The 26,324-nt window shown below is 40.0% G+C and overlaps 1 protein-coding gene across 2 annotated transcripts in view; it reads left to right on the forward strand.

Annotated features, from left to right (window-relative positions):
* The window catches only part of SVEP1 (sushi, von Willebrand factor type A, EGF and pentraxin domain containing 1), a 192,962-nt gene that overhangs the window by 80,285 nt on the left and 86,353 nt on the right, over positions 1-26,324 (forward strand). For both annotated transcript variants that reach the window (XM_045814774.2, XM_087869486.1), the window contains exons 9-18: positions 5,392-5,521; positions 8,831-8,938; positions 9,886-10,017; positions 10,615-10,809; positions 12,146-12,267; positions 14,078-14,186; positions 18,277-18,441; positions 18,985-19,218; positions 21,106-21,267; positions 23,078-23,239. In XM_045814774.2, coding sequence (XP_045670730.2) covers positions 5,392-5,521; positions 8,831-8,938; positions 9,886-10,017; positions 10,615-10,809; positions 12,146-12,267; positions 14,078-14,186; positions 18,277-18,441; positions 18,985-19,218; positions 21,106-21,267; positions 23,078-23,239 — 1,519 coding nt within the window. The remainder of the gene's footprint in view (positions 1-5,391; positions 5,522-8,830; positions 8,939-9,885; positions 10,018-10,614; positions 10,810-12,145; positions 12,268-14,077; positions 14,187-18,276; positions 18,442-18,984; positions 19,219-21,105; positions 21,268-23,077; positions 23,240-26,324) is intronic.

Raw genomic sequence — 26,324 nt, forward strand, 5'->3', positions numbered from 1 at the left:
GCTCTATAACTTCTAATAGTTTGGGAGTGGCTTCTTTTGGGTTTTCCATATAGAGTATCATGTCATCTGCGAAGAGAGACATTTTGACTTCTTCTTTGCCAATTTGAATACCTTTGATCCCTTTTTGTCGTCTGATTGCTGTTGCAAGGACTTCTAGTACTATGTTGAATAATAGTGGCGAGAGTGGGCATCCTTGTCGTGTTCCCGATCTTAAGGGAAAGGCTTCCAGCTTTTCCCCATTGAGAATAATATTTGCAGTAGGCTTTTCATAGATGGCTTTTATGAGATTGAGAAATGTACCTTCTATTCCTACACTCTGAAGGGTTTTAATCAGGAAAGGATGCTGTATTTTGTCAAATGCTTTTTCGGCATCGATTGAGAGGATCATATGGTTCCTGAGTCTTTTCTTGTTGATATGATGTATCACGCTGATTGATTTGCGAATATTGAACCACGCTTGCATCCCAGGTATGAATCCCACTTGATCGTGATGGATAATCCTTTTAATGTACTGTTGGATTCTATTAGCAAGTATCTTGTTGAGGATTTTGGCGTCCATATTCATTAGGGAAATCGGTCTGTAATTCTCCTTTTTGATGGGGTCTTTGCCTGGTTTGGGGATCAAGGTAATATTGGCCTCATAGAATGAGTTTGGTAGCTTTCCTTCTGTTTCTATTTTTTGAAATAGCTTTAGGAGAATAGGTATTATTTCTTCTTTGAATGTTTGGTAGAATTCCCCAGGAAAACCGTCCGGGCCTGGAGTTTTGTTATTTGGAAGGTTGTTTATCACTGACTCAATTTCTTCATAATTAATTGGCCTGTTTAAGGAATCAATTTCTTCCGGTTTCAATCTTGGTAGTTTATAGGTTTCCAGGAAGGATTCCATCTCTTCCAGATTGCTTAGTTTATTGGCATATAGCTGTTGATAAAAATTTCTAATAATCCTTCCAATTTCAATGGTGCTCATCGTGACCTCTCCTTTTTCATTCATAATTTTAATAATCTGGGTCCTTTCTCTTTTCTTTTGGATAAGTCTTGCCAGTGGTCTGTCAATTTTATTGATTCTCTCAAAGAACCAGCTTCTAGTCCTGTTGATCTGCTCTACTGTACTTCTGGTTTCTGCTTGATTGATTTCAGCTCTAATTTTGGTCAACTGCTTCCTCGTGCGTGGATTAGGCCTGTCCCTCTGTTGCTGTTCCAGCTTCTTGAGGTGAGAATATAAAAACTGCATTTTAGATTTTTCTATTCTTTTGAGTGAGGCTTGGATGGCTATGTATTTCCCCCTTAGGACTGCCTTTGCAGTATCCCATAGGTTTTGGACTGTTGTATTTTCATTCTCATTGGTCTCCATAAATTGTTTAATTTGATTTTTGATTTCCTGGTTTATCGAGTCATTCCTGAGCAGGATGGTTCTTAGTCTCCAAGTGTTTGAGTTTCTTCCAAATTTTTCCTTGTGGTTGAGTTCCAATTTCAGAGCGTTGTGGTCTGAGAATATGCAGGGGATAATTTCAATCTTTTGGTATCGGTTGAGACCTGTTTTGTGTCCCAGAACATGGTCTATTCTTGAGAATGTTCCATGGGCATTAGAATAGAATGAGTATTCTTTGGTTCTGGGGTGTAGTGTTCTATATATATCTATGAGGTCCAACTCGTCGAGTATGACATTCAAAGCCTTTGATTCTTTGCTTAGTTTTTGCCAGGGTGTTCTGTCTATTTCTGATAGTGGAGTGTTGAGGTCCCCTACTATTAATGTATTTTTATCTATGTGTCTCTTTATTCTGGTTAAGAGTTGGCTTGTGTATCTTGCTGCTCCCCTGTTGGGGGCATATATATTTATAATTGTCATATCCACTTGTTGAATACTTCCCTTAAGAATAATATAGTGCCCTTCTGCATCTCTAACTATAGTCTGTAGTTTAAAATTCAATTTATCTGATATGAGAATTGCTACCCCAGCTTTCTTTTGAGGTCCATTTGCGTGAAAGATGGTACTCCATCCCCTTACTCTCAGTCTGAATGCATCTTTGGGTTTGAAATGAGTCTCTTGTAGACAGCAAATGGATGGGTCATTTCTTTTTATCCAATCTGCAACCCTGTGGCGTTTTATGGGATGGTTCAAACCATTTACATTAAGACTGATTACTGAGAGATATGATTTTAATGTTGCCATGTTGCCAGTAAAGTCTTTGTTTGTATTGGCTGTGACTTTCTGTTCTGTATCACTCTTGGGGCCTTTTAACTTTTATAGAACCCCCCGTAATATCTCCTGTAGGGCTGGTTTCGTGGTTACAAAATTGGTTAGTGACTGGCGATTCTGAAATGTCTTTATTTCTCCATCAATTCTGAATGACAGCCTTGCTGGATAAAGGATCCTTGGCTGCATGTTTTTCTCTGAAAGAGCTTTAAATATGCTCCCCCAACCCTTTCTCTCATTCCAGGTCTGTGTAGACAGGTCTGACGTAATTCTGATGCTTTTGCCTTGGTACGTGAGAAATTTCTTTGCCCTGGCCGCTTTCAATACTGTATCCTTGCATCTAATATTTGCGAATTTCACTATGACGTGACGTGGCGTAGGTTTGTCATGGTTGAGCTTGGGAGGGGTCCTCTCTGCCTCTTGGACACGAATGTTTGTTTCCCTTGCTAGATTAGGGAAGTTTTCAGCTCCAATTTGTTCAAATATCTCTTCTAGACCTCTGTTTTTCTCCACCCCCTCGGGGATGCCGATGATTCTAACATTGGATCGTTTCATTGAGTCAGTAATTTCCCGTAACCTACATTCGTGGGCGTGGATTTTTTTAAGACCATCTTCTATTTTCATTTTTTCCTCTATTAACCCATCCTCCAATTCACTAACCCGTTCCTCTGCTTCTGCAACCCTGGCCGTCAGAGCCTCTAGTTTTGCCTGCATTTGGCTCATAGAATTTTTAATTTCTGTCAGGTTCGCTCTCATTTCTGTCCTTAAGGATTCTATATTCTCAGTAACCTTTTCGTTAATAGTTTTTTCAATTCTACTCATCATTTTGACCATCGTTACTCTGAATTCCATTTCTGATAATTTGGTTACATCCATATCCATTATTTCTGTGGCAGAGGCCACAGACTCACTGTCTTTTCTTTGCTGGGGGGGGCTTCTCCTTCTTGTCATTCTGATGAAGAGAGGTTGCGGGGTTTCCAGAGCCCAAATTCTTGACTGGGTCCCAGGCCGTGCCCCTTGTTTTATAGGGATCTTAGGGATGTGGGCTTCTTCTTTAAAGATATTATTTATTTATTTATGTGGCAGCCAACCAGCAAGAGAGGGAACAGAAGCAGGGGAGTGGGAGAGGAAGAAGCAGGCTCCCAGCGGAGGAGCCCGATGAGGGACTCCTTTCCGGAACGCCGGGATCACGCCCTAAGCCGAAGGCAGGCGCTCAATGACTGCGCCACCCAGGCGCCCGGGTTGTGGGCTTCTTGATTTTTCAGCCTGCCTTCTGGGGGAGGGGCCTGCCGCGCCGATACTCAGGCAACCCTGTTTGGGTAGAGTCTCGGCGTCCCCTGCGAGGGGGGATGGGGATGGGCACTCTCTGAGCCGGTATTTCCAGGCTTTTGTTCTCTGGCGGCTTTCCCTGGCGGTTTGCTGAGCCTCTTCTGAGAGTCAGAGCAGCAGCGGCCGAATTTCAGCCTCTGTCACAGAACAGAGGGATTGCGGCCCGTTCTCTACTAATGTTCTGGCCACTTTAACTCTGCTACTGTTGGTGCTGCTCAACCCTGCAGTGTCCAGGGATGTGCGCCCCACACCCGGCGTCCCAGCCCTCACTTCCAGGGCCGGCGCGTCTCTGTCCTTTGTGTTTCTAACGCCGCCAGCCGCCAGCCGCCCCGCGCGCGCTCCCGGATCTCCCGGTCTCAGTCTGGATCCAGTGAGCGCACCGGGATTCCGGGGTTCCGCGAGATGCCTGGTGGCGCGCGCACCCGGCTCACGGTCTCAGTCTGCTGTTTTGCGGGTGCCGACCTCGAGCCCGCCCGCTCCCCCGTGCAAGTGGCTGCCGCTTCCCGGCGCCCGAACGCGGCGGCTCCCTCCCCCTTCCGTTTATCTTCCGATATCTGTGCACGGTTTCATGGCTCCCCGCTTCGTACCTCAATACTCAGCGCTGGAGATGTTCATTTGTAGAGATCCAGATGCGTCTTCCTGCGTCTCAGGCTGGTTCCGTGGTTGTTTAGGCTGGTCTGGTACCGATCCAGCTAGACTCGGGGGACCGGCTGAAAACGGCGTCTCCTACTCCTCCGCCATCTTAACTCCTCCTCCTGATTTTTGTTTTCTTAGATTCCATATTAAATGAGCTCATATTGTATTTTTCTTTAGGTAACTAAGGACAAGGTAACTTTTAAATCTGAATTTAAAAGTGCAAATGTGACTTCTAGGGCTAAATGGATTGTAGGTGGTATACATGTTGAATGATTGGTCCGTCATGCGTGGTTTCTACTTTCCATTAAAAGGCCATGAAAACATGCGGTGTTGTTACCTTCATCATGATCGTCAACAGACCTCCACAGGCTCCCACAGCCCTCTGTCCTTCCTGACCACAAAACCCAACATGCCATTTTGAAATTGAACTTTCTTCCCCCAACAGAATACAGAGACATATTTCAGGATCTAATGAGAGTTCACACTAAATGTAGCACCTGTGTGTTGAAATATTTTTAAAAGTACAATTGAAAAGACAAATGTATTTGACTACAAAAGTATTTTAAAATTTGTATTTTAAAAAATTCCTAAATTAAAAGACAAATAGCAAACGTAAGAAAAAATGCTTCAAACTTCAAAGGTTAGAGTATTTATTACCTACACATTAATATAAATGCATTCTATCATAATTTTCAATTGGACTAGAAAATTATGGAGACATTTAAGAGGGCTTCTTAAGTTCTAAAGACAATGTAACAGCATAAAGAATGTTTTAAGATATTATGTTTAAAAAACAAGGAACAACATTTCATACGTATGCCAACTGTATAAACTATGTAATTGGATAATAGTCTGAAAAGAGGGGCCCTGGGTGGCTCAGTCGGTTAAGCGGCTGCCTTCGGCTCAGGTCATGATCCCAGAGTCCTGGGATCGAGCCCCACGTCAAGCTCCCTGCTCAGTGGAGAGCCTGCTTCTCCCTTTCCCTCTGCCTGCCGCTCTGCCTGCTTGTGCTCTATCTCTCTGTCAAATAAATTGAGATAAAAAATCTTTAAAAAAAAATTCTGAAAAGAAACACACCAAAAGGCTGTGCCTGATTTTTTTCCTAATTGCTGTATGTATGAAATATTGTATCATTTTTAATTTTACTTTTCCTAGTAATATTTCAGTAAAAAAGAATAAACGTACCATTGCTATTAACTTTAACTTTCAAAATATTCATTTATCTCTAACAGGTATCAATCCATGTTCATCCAGCTTTCACCCCACCTTACCTTTTCCCAATTGGAGATGTTGCTATCACATATACAGCAGTTGACCTGTCCAGCAACCAAGCCAGCTGCACTTTCCATGTCAAGGTTATTGGTAAGTCGCGAAATTACTTGAGTCGGTTTGTGAAAATAATCCGGCACTCCAAGGGCTTTGTCACTCCTTTATCTTCAACGACTCCCTCCCACTGATTGTCCCTACTGGCCTTGAAACCTGCTCAAGCCACTCCCTCTTTCAAACCTTCATAACTCTTTACCTATCACTTTCTCTCTTTTTTTCTTCCAGTATGGGCATTTTGAAGAGTTCCCAGTGGTTGCCATCTGTTTTGTCTCAAGGGCCATTTATTCTCAGTCACTCAGTATGTCTGGCTCTTGTCCTCTTCAGTCATATAAGCTACTGTCATCAGGTTCCCAGTGGTCCCTAGAGTTACGCCTACTGCACACCTTTTAGTTTATTTTACATAATCTTTTCCTTAGATTTAAAAAAAATTTTTTTAAGATTTTTCATTTATTCATTTGAGAGAAAGGGAGTGTGTATGAGTGAGAGCATGAGTGGGGGAGGGTTAGAGGGAGAGAGAGAAGCAGGTTCCCCACTAAGCAGGGAGCCCAATGTGGGTCTCAGTCCCGGGACCCTGAGATCGTGACCTGAGCCAAAGGCAGACGCTTAATGGACTGAGCCACCCAGGCACCCCTAGATTTTACATTATTAGCCACACTCTCCTAATTGAAACTGTCTCCTTCCCTAGCTTATCTGATACCAGTCTTTCTCGGTTCCCCAACCCATTGTTCTCATTTCTCCTTCTTTATCTCTTTCCTACATGGCTTCTCTTCCTCAGACCAACTTTCAAATGTGGATGATCCCCAGGGTTCCAGCCTAGTCCTCTTCTCTTTCTCTTTCTATAGTTTTCCCCGGGGATTTTGTTGACTGACCACTTTCAGATTTCTATCTCAAGCTTAGATCTCTTTTCTGAAATTTCATACCAATATATAGAACTGCCTACTGAGCTTTCCGTGTAGATGTCTTATAGGCATTTAAAACTCACCCAAACCTAGTATAGTTCTCAGCTTAGAAAATGGAACAGCCAATCACCTACCCGCCATGCAAAAATCTGGAAGTCATTTTGACTCCTTTCCTTCCATCACCAACATCCCATAAGTTATCAAGTTCTGCTAGTTTCATCTACTTATTGTCCCTAAAGTCTGTCCTGGTCTCTTCATCCTTATTACCACTGTTACAGATCAGTCCTTTGGTGGGAAGGGAGGGGGCCCAGTTCATCTTTGTGTTTTCAATCAATTCAGTAGATATTCAGTGGGTACCAGAGACCCACCACCAAGATGTAATACAGGGAGAATAGGATATGTACCAGTCTTTAGTGGTCAAGAGCACAGACTCTGAGCCCAGTCTGAGTCTACACCCCTGCTTAAAAAGAGTGTGACAGGTAGCCTGTCTGTGCCTCGGATTCTTCATCCAAAAATAGAATTAATTAACATATTCTATCATAGGATTATTGTGAGGTTTTTAATTAGTTAAAATTCACAAACCACTTGAGCCGGTGCCTGACGCACATTGAGCTCTATGTAGACATATTGACATTTTGCTGTATTCATCTCACATATTTTAATATGTTTAAAAATTCAACACATTAAATTCATTGTATTTCAAAAAAATTACATAACTTCTTGAAATAACTAGTGTATATCAGACTGGCTCCTTACCCTAGAAATTACAGGTTTAGGTAAAAGTAGATAAAAAGAGACACAAGTAAACATCAGCCTAATTCATTTCATAGTGCTTAGGTTTTTCATTGCTTTTTCAGTGTTGTTTTAAACATGAACTTTGCAAGTCATATGGAAAATATGCTGGATTTGTTTTTTATGATACTGTGATTTTAAACATGAAACTGTGGTTCAAGCGTTTGCCAAGTTTTACTTTTTCACAATGAAGAGTCAGCACGGTGAAATGTGAAATGTAAAATCCAGCTAGACACTGGATTTTCAAATTATGAAAGAGAGATGAAATGGGAAAGAAGAGGGAGCAGGAGAAGGTGAGAGAAAGGGAGACAAGGAGAGAGGGAGGGGGCAGAGAGAGACAGAGAGAGACGGAGAAAATATTCTAAAGCCTCCATTTTCTTGTTTCCTCAGATGACAGGGTGTGGGTGTCTCACTGATAAATGAGAGGAAGCAGGAATGCTTTTGCTCAGCATTCCAGGGAATGCGGCCTCACTTGCTCTGAAATAGGCTTTCTCTCTCCTTTGGAGACAACGCCTCCGCTAGTATCTCCCATGCTTTTGACACTAATTGACTGAGTCTTGGTGCTCTCTGTGCCTGCAGTTCAGCTTGAAAATGTTTGTCCAGAATCAGATAAGTTTAGAAAATCTTGGAAATACCTATTTGCAATTTCTTTTGGGAAAATAATAAATACTGCCAGATTCGTCAGGTTAACTCTGAACTGACTTGATTCAGCACGCTTCAAGTGCACAGACCTCCAGTGAGCATTTCTTCACATTTTTCTTTATTCAACAGCTTTTTCTGAGCATGTGTTATGGGCCAGGTGCTATGCTCTAACCCGAACACCTCACTGTGAGCGAGAGAGACTTCGTCACGGGTCAACAGAGTTTATAGTCTAGAAAAGGAGTAAACCAAAGGCACTGCACTAATGAAATGACAAGCATGAGGAAAAAAGACTTAGCATAAAACAGAAATCTATATATTCTCACAGATACGGCTCACCTAATTTCTGAGTATGTGTTTTCATATATCACAGATAGAAGTACCCTGGCCATAATGCCCATGATTCTGAGATTTGATCATTTCCCTCCTTCTGCTTCTCTGGGAAGGTTCTCTTCACTTCCTGGTCGAGCACCTCAACTACTGTGGGTGGAATGGCCACTACATCCAGAATTGCCTTTTTTTTTTAATCTTTTATTTTACTTTTATGATTTATTTATTTATTTGGGGGGAGAGATAGTGAGTGATCAAGGGGCAGGACAGAGAGAGAGGGAGAGAGAATGTCAAACAGACTCTGTGCTGAGCGTGGAGCCCAACATGGGGCTCGATCTCACAACCCTGAGATCACGACCTGAGCCGAAACCAAGAGTCGGACGCTCAACTGACTGAGCCACCCAGGTGTCCCCAGAATTGCCTTTTACACGGCTGCGCTCAGGGTGACTTTAGGAACCTAGTATTTCTTCTTCAACAGGCAGAGGACAGCATAACAAGAATCAGTTCTTTCTTTTACCTTGAGACCAGGGATGCAACAGATCTCATTGTCAAAGGGGCTCCAGGGTCAGCCTACCAAGGTCAAGGTTCTTTGCTAGCACAAGTAGACTTCAGTTCTCTTGTGCATACCCCCTCGTCATTTTTGAATATCAGTTGTAACTTCTTTCTCTGCTTTCCTGTTTTTTAGATGTAGAACCGCCGAGCATAGACTGGTGCAGATCGCCTCCTCCGATGCAGGTCTCAGAGAAGGAGTATCCTGCAGTGTGGGATGAGCCTCAGTTCTCAGACAACTCAGGTGTGGACGCAGACATTCTGCGGTCAGCATGGTTAACACTGAATTATATTTCATTTTTAAAAGCTTTTAAAAAGGTTAAAAGAAATGAAAAGCAAATTGCCTCTTGTCTAAGTGGAATGAATAATCATATAAGGTAATATGTTTTAATGCTAGGATAATTATATATAATTTAATATTACTAATCTTCATTACTAATTCATTCAATATCCAATGCATATTTATTAAACCTATTCTAGTTGTTGTACTTGAAGATTTCTAATAAATTCATTGAGTCTCTCTGTTTACAGTGTCCTGAAGGCATAAACTATGCATTTTAGTAATATTGTTAGTACAGTTCTATGTATTCATACTCATTTAGTCAACGTTTGCCCCCTAAAATCAGAAAAGTTTATAGGACAGCAGGAAAAAAATGAGCTAATACAGTTGAAGTTCATGTTAAAGGTCTCACTAAAACCCAGTAAGCAACAATTAAATACATGCAAATTAAATACATTTCTTAATTAAATTTGCAATATTGGTGAGTGGGGGAAGGGATAATCGGGTGATGGACACTGAGGAGGGCACTTGATGTAATGAGCACCGGGTGTTATATGCAACTGACAAATCACTAAGTTCTGCCCCTCAAACTAATAATACCGTATATGTTAACTAAATTGAATTTAAATAATTTTAAAATTTTTCCAGTATTCCAATAGACCGACCTACTCAAAGAAAATCATTTATTTAGCGAGAATGCCTTTACTCTAATGAGGTTTTTAAGTCTAACGTTTCTGTGTAACAGTATAAATATTGCATCTTTTATTTTTTTACTAGTGACCAAATCAACATAAACTGAATGCCCAGCTGGTTTGTATAAATAGAAAATGAAAATTCAAATCAAATACAGGAACTGGTAAAGTAACTGCAGACCCGTCACCCCAAAACTAAGTCCCTTCTTTCTTCTCTAGGGGCCGTATTGCTTATCACCAGGAGCCATTCACCAGGAGACCTTTTCCCGCACGGGGAGACCGTGGTCAGGTATACAGCCACCGACCCCTCGGGCAACAACAGAAGCTGTGACATCCACATCGTCATAAAAGGTATTCTCTTCATAAACCACCAGAAATCTAGGTGACATTTGCTGTATGTAATTGCTGTATTTTGTGAGAGAAAATGGACTGCGTGTAGCAGATTCATAAAATTAGAATACTGACAGATCTTCCATACATTTTCCATTGTAATCGCTTCCCTTTGTGATACATAGAAATATTTTCTTCAAGAGTAGTCTTTAACATTTCATTAGCATTTTCACTAAAAGTACAAAATGTTACTGTCATAATTCTATTTTGAATAGCCGAGGACACAGACTCTGAAAATGTACTTGCAAAGTAATGCTATCTAGTTTTCACTCTTATTATAGGAAGGCCACAAATAACAACCCCAAATCAGAAGTAACTTAGCATTGATAATCTCTGCACAGCCTCTAATCACGCATAGGTCCAGCTTTTCAACTGTGCCCACCTAGGTACCAAGAAGCATATGTCGTCATGTTCCCACACTAAGGATTTATGGTGAAAGTTTCTCTAGGAATGCTGGTGGACAGGAGGAGTCCTTTTCAAAATTCAGCTTAGGCTCATGGAATTTAATTTATGTTGTTTATACCACTGTATATAAATAGTATAATTTTTGTAATGCAGCTTCTCCCTGTGAAGTTCCATTTACACCTGTAAATGGGGATTTTGTCTGTACTCAAGATAGTGCTGGAGTTAACTGCACATTAAGTTGCTCGGAGGGCTATGATTTCACAGAAGGGTCTACTGAGAAGTATTACTGTGCTTATGAGGATGGAATCTGGAAGCCACCGTATTCCACTGAATGGCCAGACTGTGCTAGTAAGTTTTAATTTCTTTCTGGACTCCTTTCGTATATGCATGTGTGTTTGGGTGTGTGTACGTTTCTGAGCATTTAAGAGGAAAACTGCCTTACAACAGGAATTGGGTTTCATGAGTGAAAAATGGTGCCATGATGGGCACCTGGCTGCGCTGTTAGTACAGCACACAACTCCTGATCTTGGGGTCATGAGTTTGAGCCCCATATTGGGCATAGAGCTTACTTTAAAAAATGGTGCCATGAATTTGAAATGTTTGTGAGTAAGAGAAGTGTTCAGCCCTTGATTTAAAATGTTAGCCCGTCAGAGTTTGGTTATCGATTGCTACAGGACAAGATTCCATTTAAGGCAAACCCATCTTGGCCCTCACATTGTTATTTACCAGAAATAGACTTGTCAGCATGTTGTGCTTGATCCATAAACTTGAATGTATTGTCTCATAGTCTGCAGAAGAGCTTATATTTAAAGCAAGATCCATCATAAGTGATGGGGAAAGGTCAGTGACAATCTCTTTGGGTCTGATTCAGATTTAGAGCTATTCTGTAATCTTAAATATATGTGTTGTTATGAAAATAGCACTATCTTTGTCTAGTGTAAATAAATATTCTTTGGAATGAATCTTTGATTCAGTACCATCGATGGATGGTTTAAATGCCAATGTCTTGGAAAAAAAGTAAAGCCCAATTACTTGAGCTATTTTTCCCACAAATTTGGATAGTAATTGAAAGTTCTACAATATCACTCACCTCTATCACAGATTTAGACAGTAGGATTTTAATGCCGATGCTATTAGGAGTCATTGTCTCAGACTATTATGGGACATCTTACTATGTCTAGCCATGCAAGTTTTTGATCCAAGGAGGAATTCTCTATGGGAATTATACTTTCAAGGATTATGATTGTCTATCATATTTAGAAAATTTTCAGTGTATATTGGTTAAAAATATAATAGAAACATATATGATATAAATTTATGTAAACGTAAGAGATACCTTTGACCCAGGCAGGATTTTTCAAAAATTCCCAGAAATATAATTAAAAAATTTTTAAATCTCTTTGTCCCTTAAATGCTTATTTTCTTAATGTGGTTGCAAGCTAAAGAATAATATATCAAAGCACGCCTCATTACTGGGTAACTGGGTACAGTGCCACTTGACTCATGGTTTATTATGATCAATTAATGCCTAGAAATTTTTCTAAACTGTCATCTCTTGTTTTTGTAGCAATCCCACAAATCATTTTAGAATCAAAGTCCTAAGTTACAGTTATTCCAAAGACAATTAAATCTTTGTGTTGAGAACACTTAACCAGCTGAAGCTGTTTTCTCTAACATTTTCCAGTAAAACGTTTTGCAAATCATGGGTTCAAATCCTTTGAGATGCTGTACAAAACAACCCGTTGCGATGATACAGATCTGTTGAAGAAGTTTTCTGAAGCATTTGAGACTACCCTGGGGAAAATGGTATGTCAGTGGTATCGTTTGTCGGATTTGAAAGGGTGCTGTTGAGCTGTTCATAGCCTCTCAGGGTAACCTGCCACTGGGATTCCGTGTCCTGATGATTTCCCGCCTCTCTGTAATCCAAACTTGCTCCTAATATTTAGAATTGCTCATAGGTTTTGGACTTCTGGAATAAATTATAAGTGAATCTTTATTAAAACATTTTGAGTTTTTAAAAGCATTCTGAGTCAGAAAACCAGAGAAGCATGGGGTCCATGTGGTTTGAAAATGTCTGCTTTGTTATTTAAAGTATGACAAAAATGCCATTGTAGACTGTATTTATTTTATGATGAGATCATTGAACATTGAAAGGATTTTCTTTTTCGTGCATTTTTGTTTTAGGATTCTTTCACTGTTTACAGGAAAGCAAAACAAGGTATTTAACTTGTGTTGAGCATCTCGAAGGAAATGTGTTATATACATATTTGTATCCCGAACAGAGTAGACAGCTTAGATTTTGGATAGATGCTAAGAGCAGATTCAGTGGTAGTAGATTTGACGTCTAGCGTGAGAGGAGGAGGGGAGTCAAGGAGGCAGCGTACGTAAAGACACGATGCACGAGTGGGTACACACGGTGGTAGAAGTGTGTCAGAGGATCTTTTCTTACTTCTATTTTCTCAGTGGAAAAAAGATGCAGAGTGATCAGCTGAGAGAGTAAGGACGGGGAGGAGTTGCTGAGGTTTGGAAAGGGAGTCGATGGTATCAAATCATTTTCTAGGAAAGCACAAATGAATGTGCTAAAGGTGGTAGGATTGGCAGCAAGAAGGATTGTGTTTTCCCTCAAGCTGTAATTAATCACGTGGGTGCACGTGTAGAAAAAACAGAGCAATTAGTTTAACGAGGGTTATGGGTTCTGCAGACAAATGATGGAGGTAGGTGCACAATGAGGGAGTGACTCCTGGGGATGAGCCATAGAATCTAAGACAGTTAAGCAAGGAGGTGAAGATGTCAGACTGAGAGACAGTGAAGAGGTGGTAGGGTCCATGGATTATGAATCTGATGAAGTCAAAGACTTCCGAGAGTAGGAGAGGGTGTAGTTATTGGTAATGACGAGGTCTGAGGGTATGACCATGACAGCAAGGAACAAAGTAAGGCTGGAAGACTGGAGGAGAGGGGAAAAGGAAGTGAGAAGCCAAGGTGATGGAAGGATTAGCCAGGTGGATATAGAAATCCCCAAGAATTATAACAGGGACAGTTACTGGATGTTCTTGGAATGAGGGGGTGCTACAGGGGCCATCGACTATACCATGAACTTCAGGACTGTGAGGCTTTAAGGAGGGGCATGGGAGCATGATCTGGAAACAGCAGGGAAGAGTGAGGAAGACACTTCCTCCACCTCCACACCCATGGTTTGAGAAAACTGGAAAGTGAGGTGTCATTGAGAGCTAAGGTGAAGGGACCGTAAAGAGAGGTGAGATAAATAATAGGAGATTCGCTGACGACTGTGAGTTCCAGAGGGCAGAGGAAGGTTCTGAGGACTTAGAGATGGGTGGGAGATAGAGTCAGAGAAAAGGGATCTAAAGAGCCATAAAGGGAGAAAGTTCAAAGACAAGAAATATGCTAGGGGCCCTGGGCTTCTGGGGATCAGTGACATGCACAGAGAAAAAAGGCGTGAAACTGATTCTGGTGGTCCACAAGCACCAGAAGCCATAGGGGAGGGGCAGGGGTCTGTCCAGGGGCATGCAGAGGAGGTGAAGGCTGGCAGCACAAAGGGCTCATCCAGAGAACACAGGGGTACGATTTACATTTCACACTCTTCCTTTCTTATTTGCAGGTCCCATCATTTTGTAGTGATGCTGAGGACATTGACTGCAGATTAGAGGACCGGACCAAAAAATACTGCCTTGAATACAATTATGACTATGAAAACGGCTTTGCAATTGGTAATTAAATAATGCAGTGTCAAGATTGCAAGGGTGATCTGCAAAATAAAATAAGTCCAGAAGAGTGGGGCAAACTAGAAAACTTAACTTTTTTAAAACCAAAACTCTTGAGATGATAAAAACTAAGAAAAATAAGCCACATTATGATTGTGAAATTTTAATATTTATCTGATATCTTAGACTATTACTAAAGCAATTTTTACATGGCATTCAATTTAAACTGCAATTAAGCCATTAATTTAAAATAGTTACACTGTAGAATGTTCAGATATCTCACCCAGAATATGTTAAGACTCAATCTATTCAAGTCTGATATGCCTTCTAATTGAATTTTCATGTTTTTTTTTCCATATTATTTTTGAGCATTTTTATTAAGGTTATTTCTAAGTATGGTATGTGATTTCTTTGCTGGTGTATCCTGCCCTTTAGCTTACTGCCTTAATAATTCCGAGAGACCTCAGTTGTTACTCTTGACTCTTTTCATTAGTAAAATCATCAGCCTTTCCAGTAATTATATTTCTCATTTTTCTTGCATTGTTATAAAACTGTCCAACACTTCCGGAATAATGTTTTTAAAAATAATAGTGATGGGGGTACCTGCGTGGCTCAGTCAGTTAAGCCTCTGACCCTTGATTTTGGCTTAGGTCATGATCTTAGGGTTGTGGGATTGAGCCCCACACTGGACAAGGAGTCTGCTTAAGATTCTCTCTCCCTCTGCTCCTGGCCCCGTCTCTGTCTCTCTCCCTCTCAAAATAGTAATAATAATAATAATAGTGATAACAAAATAGTGTCATGGTTAAGCATGTGGACTCTAAGACCAACTTCTTACATCTAAGTTCTGGCTCTATTAGCTGTGTGGTCTTGAGCAAATTTGTATTCTGTGCCTCAGTTATATGCCTCACCTATAAAATGGTGCGTGTGTGTGTGTGTGTGTGTGTATAAGACTACTGAACTCATAAGGCCATCCTCAGGATTAAATGAATAAGTACAAGTACCCATAAACTCCTTGGTAGGTGATCTGAGACAATATTAATTGACATTACAGCAGACATCCTTTTTGTTTCTGACACTAATCATAGGCGTAATATTTTTAGTGACTTAGCATTTAGAGTGATATTGACATTTGCTTTACACTTTTTAAATTTTAAAAATATTATCTCTGCATATATGTTTATTGCAAAAATTTGAAAAATGCTAAAACCCAAAGAATGAAATCAAAATAACCCACAATCCCATAAATAATTCTATTAATATACTAATGTATATATTACTATATATACATTAATATATACATATAACTGTACACACATATGTATATATGCCCATACTACTTTGTAAACCTGAATTTTTAGTTAACATTATATTGAAGGCATTTTTCTGTCACTAAATATTATAATTCAATTTTAATGGCCACATATTAATTAATCAATTTGTCATAATTTATGTAAACAATTTCCTACTGGTAGACTTTTTTCTATCTTTAACTATTATGTAAAACTTCTCAGTGAAAATTTTGGACATTAAAGTGTTAGAAAAACATGAAGTGGTGGGGCAGTGCCATGTCTAGAATAATAATGACTCTTCTGTCACACATGACACAGGTTTCCCCTCCCAGATTATTGAGGTAGATTGTTGAGGGTATAAGGATGCACCTAGAGGGAGTCAGGTGTCATCAGAAGGCTTTGAGATAGGTGATACTTGTCATCTAATAAGGGTCAAAATGGCAGCTTCTTAGAATCATATGTGGACACATGGTACAGTTGATCCTAAGAGATAAGCCTTCCTCCTTGAATACCTTTACAGTGGAGAGTCACAAGATTAGCATAATATTTCAAATAACATCTTGGCAAGTCATAATGTATGAAAAACAAAGGGCCAATAAATATATTAAAATGGTTTGACCTCATAATAGTCATGTAATTCAAATTAAAACTAAATTGAGATGCCCTTTTCGACCTGTCAGATTAACAAATTCAAATAAGAATCATAATACTCAAAATTGGCAGGGGTATAAGAAAAAAAATCATACTCATAGATTGTATGCAGGGGAGAAATTGGAGGGCAATTGACAATATGTATCAAAAAGATTAAAAATACTCAAACCCAGAAATCTAATTCTAAGAATATTTCTTGAGATAAAAATCATGCCAGTGTGCAAAGATGTACTCCATTTCATAAATTCTAAGTGTACATTTTTCATTTGGACACCTCTGATATTAGAGTATATCTTCTCATTGATGGTGCCTTACATTTTATGAAATCCTCTATGCACAAGGATGTTCTAGAATTTTGAAATGACCTAAAAGTCTGAAAACAGAAACCTGGTTAGTTTGTGGGACAGTCATAGAAGAGAATATTATGAAACCATTTGACGGAGAAATGCCATAATATATCATTGAGAAAATTAGAAAACGATTACTAAATAATATACACATAGTATAATCATTTGTTAAAGGTATGGTATGTTTATTTCTATTCCAGTGATTCATGTGTCTATGTATGTATAAACATATGTGTGTGTTAATATATTCATGGAAGAAAATCTTGCTTAAAATGTTCTAAGCATTATTTCTATATGGTGGAATTGTAGGTAATCAAAAAAATTTTTTGTCTTTGCTCATCTGCTTTTCTATAATGATTACATAATACTTGTGGGAAAGATGTTTAAGTGAAAAACAAAAATATTTATCCTAGGTAATTTTAATGTCCAAAGACATAAATTAGACAAAAAAATTTTTTAAGAACTTATTTTATTTAGGGGCGCCTGGGTGGCGCAGCGGTTAAGCGTCTGCCTTCAGCTCAGGCCGTGATCCCAGCGTTATGGGATCGAGCCCCGCATCGGGCTCCATGCTCCACTGGGAGCCTGCTTCTTCCTCTCCCACTCCCCCTGCTTGTGTTCCCTCTCTCGCTGGCTGTCTGTATCTCTGTCAAATAAATAAATAAAATCTTAAAAAAAAAAAAAGAACTTATTTTATTTAAAACTCTATTTTAAATTTCATTTAAAAATCTTTAATAGGTGGATAGGCCTGTATAAGTATAATTTGCTATTTAAAGCACATAACCAAGCAGCAACAATATACCCAGACCAGTATTAATATCATTTACCCAGGTTTTAGAATGAGTCAAATAGTGAGCTAGGTGGTTTATGTATATTGTCTCTGTTAGCCCCGAAACCTGTGAGGTAAGAATAATGCCCTCAACTTGTAAATGAAGAAACTGAAGTTCAGAGAGACGAAAGTAACTTGACTAGGACTGCACACCCTTACATCCTACATCCGGAAGCTACAATCTGAATCCACGCAGGTGGTTGCAGTGGCACTGGGGCATCTAAAGAACCTCACACATTGTGTTATATACTCCAGCGTGGCTACATACACATTTAACTTACATGCTACCTTCAGAAACTGCCCCCACCTTTAACATTTATTTATTTGAGAGAGAGAGAGAGAGAGAGCACGAGTGGGAAGGGCAGAGGGAGAAGGAGAGAGAATCTCAAGCAGACTCCACGCTGAGTGTGGAACCCTATGTGGGGATCAATCCCACGACCCTGAGATCACAACCTAGCCGAAACGAAGAGTCTATTGCTGAACTGACTGCACCACCCAGGCACCCCTGCCCCCACCTTTAAAACGTGATGCAGTATCCTGAATAATCTTCACAAAAGGAAACTTGTTCATTTGCATTAAGTTTATAAAGCTGATATTACAATTTTTTAAAAAGAATGGAGCAAACCCTGAAGGGAAATAGGAATTGATTAAAATTCTGCACCCACATCCTATTTACCTCCAAAGCTAAGGTAATTAACTATTAACTCAAAGGTAAGAATGGCTTAAATGCCTAGGTAGCTCCAAAGGGACTTTTCTTTCTTCTTGTGTAATTCATTGGTAAACTAAATCTAAAATGAAGTGCCTGAAAATTATAATGTAAGATTATAGATGAGGCATACGAGATTCTAGATGAATCCCCGTATGCAGTACATTATGGACAATTGAAGAAATAGGGGCAGTTTGACTTGCGGCTTAACATTAAAACCTAAATGCTGATAAAGAGGCAACTTGTAGAATCTTGTTTCTCTGCCCCAACTGTCCAGGACCTGGTGGTTGGGGCGCAGCTAATAGGCTGGATTACTCTTACGATGATTTCTTGGACTCCGTGCAAGAAACACCCACAGGTGCCGGCAAAGCCAGATCTTCACGACTTAAAAGAAGTGCCCCATTATCTGACCACAAAATTAAGTTAATTTTTAACATCACAGGTAAGGATAGACTGTCTGTTTGAAAAAACAATATTATGTGACATTCTCGGTAGGAAACGTATTTTGCAAATTTTCCATTTGTTATCATTCTTAGGAAATAATCCTGGAACTGAAAATTAGGGAGAGCACAGTCACCTGAGTTTTGTCGTTTTTTGCAATTTAATATCACAGATGTATTTTATGATTCTCGCAGCAACAGGCATCCTGCTTTGTACTCATCTTGGCATGGCGAACTAAGGCATGTTTTTAAAAAGCAAGAATTGACAGAAATTTAACATATGCTGTAAGGAGGAACTTCACAAAAAGGTGACGTAGCTCCAGCGTATGAGAGAAGGGTTAAAACAGATTGCAGTGCTCTTGATATTATCCATATACTAGTTGCTCAGTAAGTAGTGCTTGAGTGTGAGTGTATTTTCCCGGGAAGATTTTAAATATGCTGTTGCTTTTTGGTAAAACAAAAACAAAAACAAACCTGACTACAAATGATTTCCTGAAACACCATGTGTGTGTGTTATGTTCTATTTCATCTTGTTTTTATCTCAGCTAGCGTGCCGCTACCCGATGAAAGAAATGATACCCTTGAGCTGGAAAATCAGCAACGACTCATTAAGACTTTGGAAACCATTACCAATCAACTGGAAAGGACCCTCAGTCAGGAGCCCATGTATTCCTTTCAGCTTTCATCTGAAATTCTGGTAGCCGACAGCAATTCGTTAGAGACGGAAAAGGCTTTCCTTTTCTGCAGACCAGGCTCGGTGCTGAGAGGGCGTATGTGTGGTAAGACTTCTCCCTGCAATAAAAAAATATCGGGCTCATCGCGGGTCAAATGAGATGAGTAGAGCCGCTTTACAACTATGCAAGGGTATCGAAATGGAGCATTTTGCAATTGTCGCGTGGTTGTTGTTCTTATCATTTTGTCTCAGGAATCTAAGTAACCACCATTGTTCAGGACAAGAGAACTATTTCAGGTAAGGGACTCAGATCTTAGTTTTCTGTCTAGATCTTTAGAGCTCACAATTTTTAGCAGCATCTCCGGTGATACTGACTAATACTTTTTGACCACTTCCGTGGGCTGGCTGAGCACTTCTCGCGTTTCATTCTGTTTAGCAGCTCTGTGAAGTGCCATTACTATGAAGCACATTTTACAGAGGGCAAAACTGAAGCCATAGAGGCTAGGAGCTTTCTCAGGAAGTCTTACGCATTAAGACAGTGAGTGGTGTAACTAAGATTCCCACCCGGGTAGACGATGCCAAATTCACGTGGCATAACATCAACCATGTTAACGTGTATGGTTCAGTGGCATTTAGCGCATTCACGGTGCTCTTCAACCATCACCGCTACCAGAACATTGTCATCACCTCCAGAGGAGACCCCCAGTAACCATTAAGCAGCCGCCCCTCATTCTCCTTACCCACAGCCCCTTAACTTTTAACACAGACGACCACAACCTGGGTCAATTCCAGCCCATTTCCCAAACCAGTCACGGTGTATAGATAGGGGCGACTCCTCTAACCAAACTCTGCACGCTCAGCTGAACCAAATGACACGGGTCTGGTGTTACCTCTCCGGAGGTGTGGGATCTTGCCCCTGCGTGGGAAGCCTTCCTCAACAGTTCTTCGTGCTATTTCCAGAGCTCACTTGGGTGATAAAGTCAGCCCAACGCAGGCACCTTAAAATGGTCATTCTGAGCCTGCTCTTGATTCCTCCCTATGTTGTGAGTAAAAATTAGGAATCTCCTTGATCAGTGCTCCACATTTCTCAGTATGGGCTTCAGCACCTGCCGAAGGGCTTTCAGAATGCATCTTGACTCAGGCCCCATCCCAGAACTAATACATCCGACACTTTGGGGGCAGAGCCTTGGAATCTAAATCTTTAGGCAGTTCCCATGTCATTCTTACTTCATCGTCAGAACCATCTAAGTGCTAATTTCAAGTGTCCTCTCCATACAAATACTAACTTTGCTAGCAGCCTTTCCGTGGGTTTAACATTCCACTTGGGCCTCAGAAATCCTGAGTCGCTTCAAGCCTGCCAAGAAATAGACCAAATCTCCAAGGAAGGAAGGTCCTAAAATTGGCCTGTTTCCTCGGGACCCTTGAGTCGGAGGATGTCTCAGATTTATCTCTAGTGGACGGTAATTCCTGTAAAGAGAGACAAGGATCTACTTAACTCACCTGGTTTAGACTCACAACCTTTGCCTGGTTTTGTTTCTAGAAATGATGCTGTAATAGACCACTGACTGCAGCAGTCAGTTTCATAAGGGAACCATTCAGAGGGACAGCGAAGAAACTGTTTCTCATGTCTTAAAGCCTCAAGTTAACCTAAGTGTTCGTTGTTCTGCTCTTCGCCTACAGCAACCTTGTGTCTGTCAGCTGTGTGTTTCCCGGGGTGGTCTGGTGTAACCCACACTTTACAGCTCCTGTCACACAAGCCCTAAGCTTGGTCAAGAACAATTTGCATTTTCTTAAAACAACAACAACAACTTACTGTATGTTTCTAGGAATACATTTCTGGAAGGTTTATCTTGTGAGTAAACCTCTGACAGCAAGACTTAACACATAAACAATAGGACTTGGAAGCATGCTTTCTTATTTTCATGCCTCAGGAACCTAAATGTGTTCCGTTTCTATAGTTTACCGGTTTCAGTGTTTCCTGTTTTCTTTTCAGTCAATTGCCCTTTGGGAACCTTTTATTCTCTGGAGCGTTCTGTCTGTGAAAGCTGCTTGCTTGGATTCTATCAGGATGAAGAAGGGCAACTTGAGTGCAAACTCTGTCCCGCTGGGACTTACACCGAATATCTCCATTCAAGAAGCATCTCAGAATGCAAAGGTAATGGCCTAGTGCACATTTTGACCAGAAGCCTGAATTTTATCTTCACTTCTGAAGTGTAAATGGCAAATAGGATGAAATAAGAGCATTACTACAAGAAATTTCATTGATTTATTTTTTCTTTTAATTTTAAATTATTATCCTAATGTTTCCTTCACTTTAAGGAAGTCTGGTTTTTCCCCCTTTGGAACTGTCAATAATTCTAATCCACCTTTTAAAAAAAAGATTTACTTACTTATTTATTTATTTTTTGTTTTTTGTTTTTTTAAAGATTTTATTTATTTATTTGACAGAGATAGCCAGCGAGAGAGGGAACACAAGCAGGGGGAGTGGGAGGGAAGAAGCAGGCTCATAGCGGAGGAGCCCGATGTGGGGCTCGATCCCATAACGCCAGGATCATGCCCTGAGCCGAAGGCAGACGCTTAACCGCTGTGCCACCCAGGCGCCCCTATTTATTTATTTTTGAGAGCGAAAGCACAAATGGGAGGGGCAGAGGGAGAAAGAAGAGTTCAAGTAGACTCCATGCTGAGCATGGAGCCTGACCCAGGACTTGATCCCACGGCCCTGATTTCGTGACCTGAGCGGAAATCAAGAGTCAGATGCTTAACTGACTGCAGCACCCAGGTGCCCCAATTCTAATCTGCATTTATCAATTAAGTCAGATTTTTTTTATCGAATCTCAAATTAATTGGTGGAAAGGACTTTCATAACACTTAGCAATCATAAGTTTGCTTTTTGTTAGAATAATACTTGATACAATGAGATCAACTCTCCATTTACTTAGAAATTAATAACTATAGGTACATATGCATGTATTCTTGCTACTAAAATACTCAATATTTTAAAAATATTTTATTATCATTCTCAATAAACATTTCTGATGGAAACATTTTCTTTCATGATTAAAGTTACAATAAGATACAACTAAGGGACACTTGGCTGTCTCAGTCAGATGAAGCATGGACTCTTCATCTTGGGGTCATGAGTTTGAGCCCCATGTTGGGTGTAGAGATGACTTTAGTAAATAAGTAAACAAACAAACTTAAAAAAAAGATACACGTAAAAGAAGGAATTTCAGAACTGTGCCCCTTGCTTTTGTTACAAATGCAGATGTGATTGCTTAATGACAAATACGAACTTGAGAGCTATGCCAGGTGATTAGAAGTGCACCAAAATTGCTCACAGTGAGCATCATTTGGAGAACAAGGGCCGAAAGAAAGGATCGTGCACTGGGGCTTGAGGATTCTGGCCCTAGTTCTGCTCTTCCATGGAACCACTGCTATGAACCTTAGAAAGTTGCTTAATCTCCCTGGGCCTCATGCTAAGACTGCTTTTACTTTCTACTCCACCAGCCCTCTGATGGGAGCTGTAGGTAGGAGGACATAAGAGGGCCAATTCGTAGAGCAACAAAGGTGCCAGTGTAGTTATGAGGCTCTCGCCCAATTCGAGGCTTTGTTTCTATTACTCCAGAGAGTAGAGTGTAAGCTGAGAACCTACACAAGAACAAGTTCCCCTGTGTACAACTTGTCCTTGTGACAGTACCTTTCTGAGATGAGATTTCTAACTTCACTCAAAAACCAGGTATTGGCACTTTCTATGTGGCTATGCTAGGTAATAAAGAAAGTAACTGGAAATCAGTCTGAAACTTATTAGTACCGAGAAGCATGCGGCAGTCTAAAGTACAATCTGTATGCTTGGAGTTCTTTGTGTCCTGAAGGAATTCAAATGCAGAAAACCCTCTCCTATCTAGTGCTAGTTTTGTACAGCTTAATGTCATCATTCTTAACCATATTACATTTTTTCTTTTCAGCTCAGTGCAAACAAGGCACCTTCTCCTCAAATGGCCTTGAGACTTGTGAATCTTGTCCCCTGGGCAGTTACCAGCCAGCATTTGGTTCCCGGAGCTGCCTCTCATGTCCAGAAAACACTTCCACTGTGAAAAGAGGAGCCGTGAACATTTCTGCTTGTGGAGGTTATCAAAGCCTTAGACACTGATATTTCTTCAAACCCCATAGGTTCTATGCACGGAGGAATAGAATATTTTCAGCAAAACCATATGTCTGCTGTATGCAAAGAATGTAAATAACTATCCCTTCATGGAGAGTTTCCGTGTATTCAGCCAGCCCATACTTAAGGATAAACACTCTCAGTATAAACACTGTGCTGGTGCCTTTAGGAACACATGGAAAAGTGCAAGGCTTGGAGCTAGTATTCAACATAAATAAACCCGTGGCTTCATTCTATGGTAGAAACGCCTCTCACCTAGGAACATAATTTCTTCCTTTGTCACGTGAGGTCCTGTCTCAGGTTCCTTGAAACTCTAAAAAGACATTTTATGAATTATGATACTTCATTTCCTGCAGTTCGCAGGTTTTTGCGAGCGGTTTCCCACTCGGGCTGCACACAGGAATTGTCTGCACATTTGCCTCAGCATTTTTAAGATACTGAAGCCCAGTCTCCACTCCCAGGTCTTCTGACTTCACTTGTCTCGTTTTCTTTTTAAGTTCCCCCACTTCTCCCCCACCCCGTGATTGTAAAGTAATAGGAAAAGTTGGGTATGACAAATTTCAGATCTCAAATGTCAGCCTGAAGGGCTTGAAAACACGGACTGCTGAGCGCAGCCCTAGAGTTTTTACGTCAGCAGGTGTGGTGCGGGGCCTGAGAATTTACGTTTCTAACTAGTCCCTGAGGGATGCTGCTTCTGCATGGTCCGGGACCATATGTTGAGAACCACAATAGACATAAAAAGATTAGTTTCAATTTTCAAATATTTCTAACATCCCTACCAAGTACAGTTTTCCAGCACGGTAAAGGCTAGAAAATGTAAACAAAATGAAAGGGTGAAAACGTAAAAGGGCCATGAAACTAGGGCTAAGAGTCAAGGTCAGCCTGCTGCCAGGAACTCCAAACTCCAAGTACTTTACAAAGTCAGTGGAACTCGATTAAAAATAAAGTTATTGGCCTGCCTCTGCTGGCTCACTGGGAACAGAACAAACATGCTGGCTGAAACATGACTTTTAAAAAATTATGCATCCTCCTCTTTTCTATACCCTTATTTAAAAACCTAAGGTCTATGGCCATCTGAAAATTAAAAAAACTGTTCCCTTATTGAATAGTGATGTTTTTAATGGCTCCCCATTTTTCTCAAGCTGCACACACACACACGCCCTCATTGTACCCCAGTCATATATCCCTCTGCATCCAGTTAGAAACAAATTTCCCAGAAAATAACTAAGACATTTTTGTATGGTGCTGGGAGGGGTGTGTCCAGCATTGCATCTTGGGAGATGTAGTCCTTATAAGTTAGTGCTTCAGGGAGAGAACGGGGAAGCCTACTGTGACTCCAGGTTTTTATATACTCCACCTGTTTAAATTATCTCAGCGCAGTAGGATGGCAGTAGATACCAGTCTGTTAGACCTGAGGAATCAGGCAAGCAGTACTCATTAACCTGTTGTTTCACTGAAGAGAAGAGAATTTAACTAGGACCTGATTGAAACTCATAAACCATGTCTGTTGTGTAATACCAGCTTTGAGGGTTTTTTTCTTTTTTTCTTTTTTATTAAAAGGAAATAAGGCTCCACATTATGGTTGAAACAGATCTAGTAGAGACTCTTATTTTGTCACTATACAGATGAATTTTGGAAGAAAGTCTGCAGTGAAAATTCTCTCTATTTCTCTCCAACCACAAAAGTAACTAGGATTTTTACAGTAAAATAAATTCATCATTGACAGTTTTTTTCTTTAGCTTCCCAAACAAGCCTTGAGGTTTGTTTAATACCAAATTATTCCAATTAAGTGATTGTGATTCCCAGAAAGTGTCTAAACTTCTGGTAACTGCTCTATTTCTCCTAATATATTCCTAGCACAAGTTTAACCACACTTGCTTATCATGAGTGAGTTGGGAACAGCAGCACTCAGCGCTCTCCCCTGTGGTGTTAAATGAATACCATTTTACTTTAAACCTACGTGTGTATGATTTCTAGAATACTCCCTTATATATATTTTTCTTAGTTTTGTTTATTATTTTTAAATTTTTAGTTTTACGCTTCCTTCCTTCTTTAGTTCTTCTTTCTGTAGTGATTTATCTTTATGTGCAAGTTTATGGTTTACCTCACTTTTTACTAAAATGTCACTTTTTACATTCTTTAGCATGTTGAACTTTAATCAACAGAACTACTATATTTAAGTATATTTCTATATTAAAGTAATATATATTTCATGCATTTCATCTTTTATCACTACTTAGAATATTAAATATCCATGGGTCTGTGGTTACAAACTCAAGAGTCTGAAATGTTTTGTTTTATTGTGTTTATTTTATTTTATTTTATTTTATTTTATTTTATTTTATTTTATTTTATTTATTAGAGAGAGAGAGAGCAGGGGCAGAGGGAGAGAAAGAGAGAATCTCCAGCAGACTCCCCACTGAGTGCAGAACCCCATGCGGGGCTCAATCTCACAACCCTGAGATTATGACCTGAGCCAAGGTCAAGAGTCAGATGCTTAACCAACTGAGCCACCCTGGTGCCCTGGAAAATTTTCATTTTTACAAAATGCCTTTTATCCAAAGAATAAATGCCACAAATGATTTTTTGGTGATTATATTGTTTACACACGGTCCTGTAGGAAAAGGTAAGATGATGGCTGAGCCAGGATGACATTTCTTACCTTAACCCAATAGGATGAAGTTAAAAGGAGGCTTAGGATGAGCGTCTCTGAACTTTGAATTTATCTTAGGAAACCCACTTAAAAGGCAAAATTCACTTGGCTCCAGGGCTATATATGTTATCTTTAACACTGTCAGGAAACAGACATGTGAGATTACATTTTTCCTGGTCATTTTAATGCATTATTTTTAATTCTGTTTTAATAGCACTTTTGGCATACTTAGATTTCTCTCTCTCTCTCTCTCTCTCTTTCTTTCTCTTTCTCTCTCGAGTAGAAGTTAAAAAGATTTTGTCCCATTTTCATTGACTCAGAAACCACAGTTTCTTTGGCCAAGATTCAAAATGGAACTTTCTCCCCTCTCTTCTTAGGAAATTAGACTATCAGGAAC

Source organism: Ursus americanus, chromosome 18 (genome assembly GCF_024610735.1).
Source record: "Ursus americanus isolate L20-20 chromosome 18, mUrsAme1.1.p, whole genome shotgun sequence".
Taxonomy (NCBI): Eukaryota; Metazoa; Chordata; class Mammalia; order Carnivora; family Ursidae; genus Ursus; species Ursus americanus.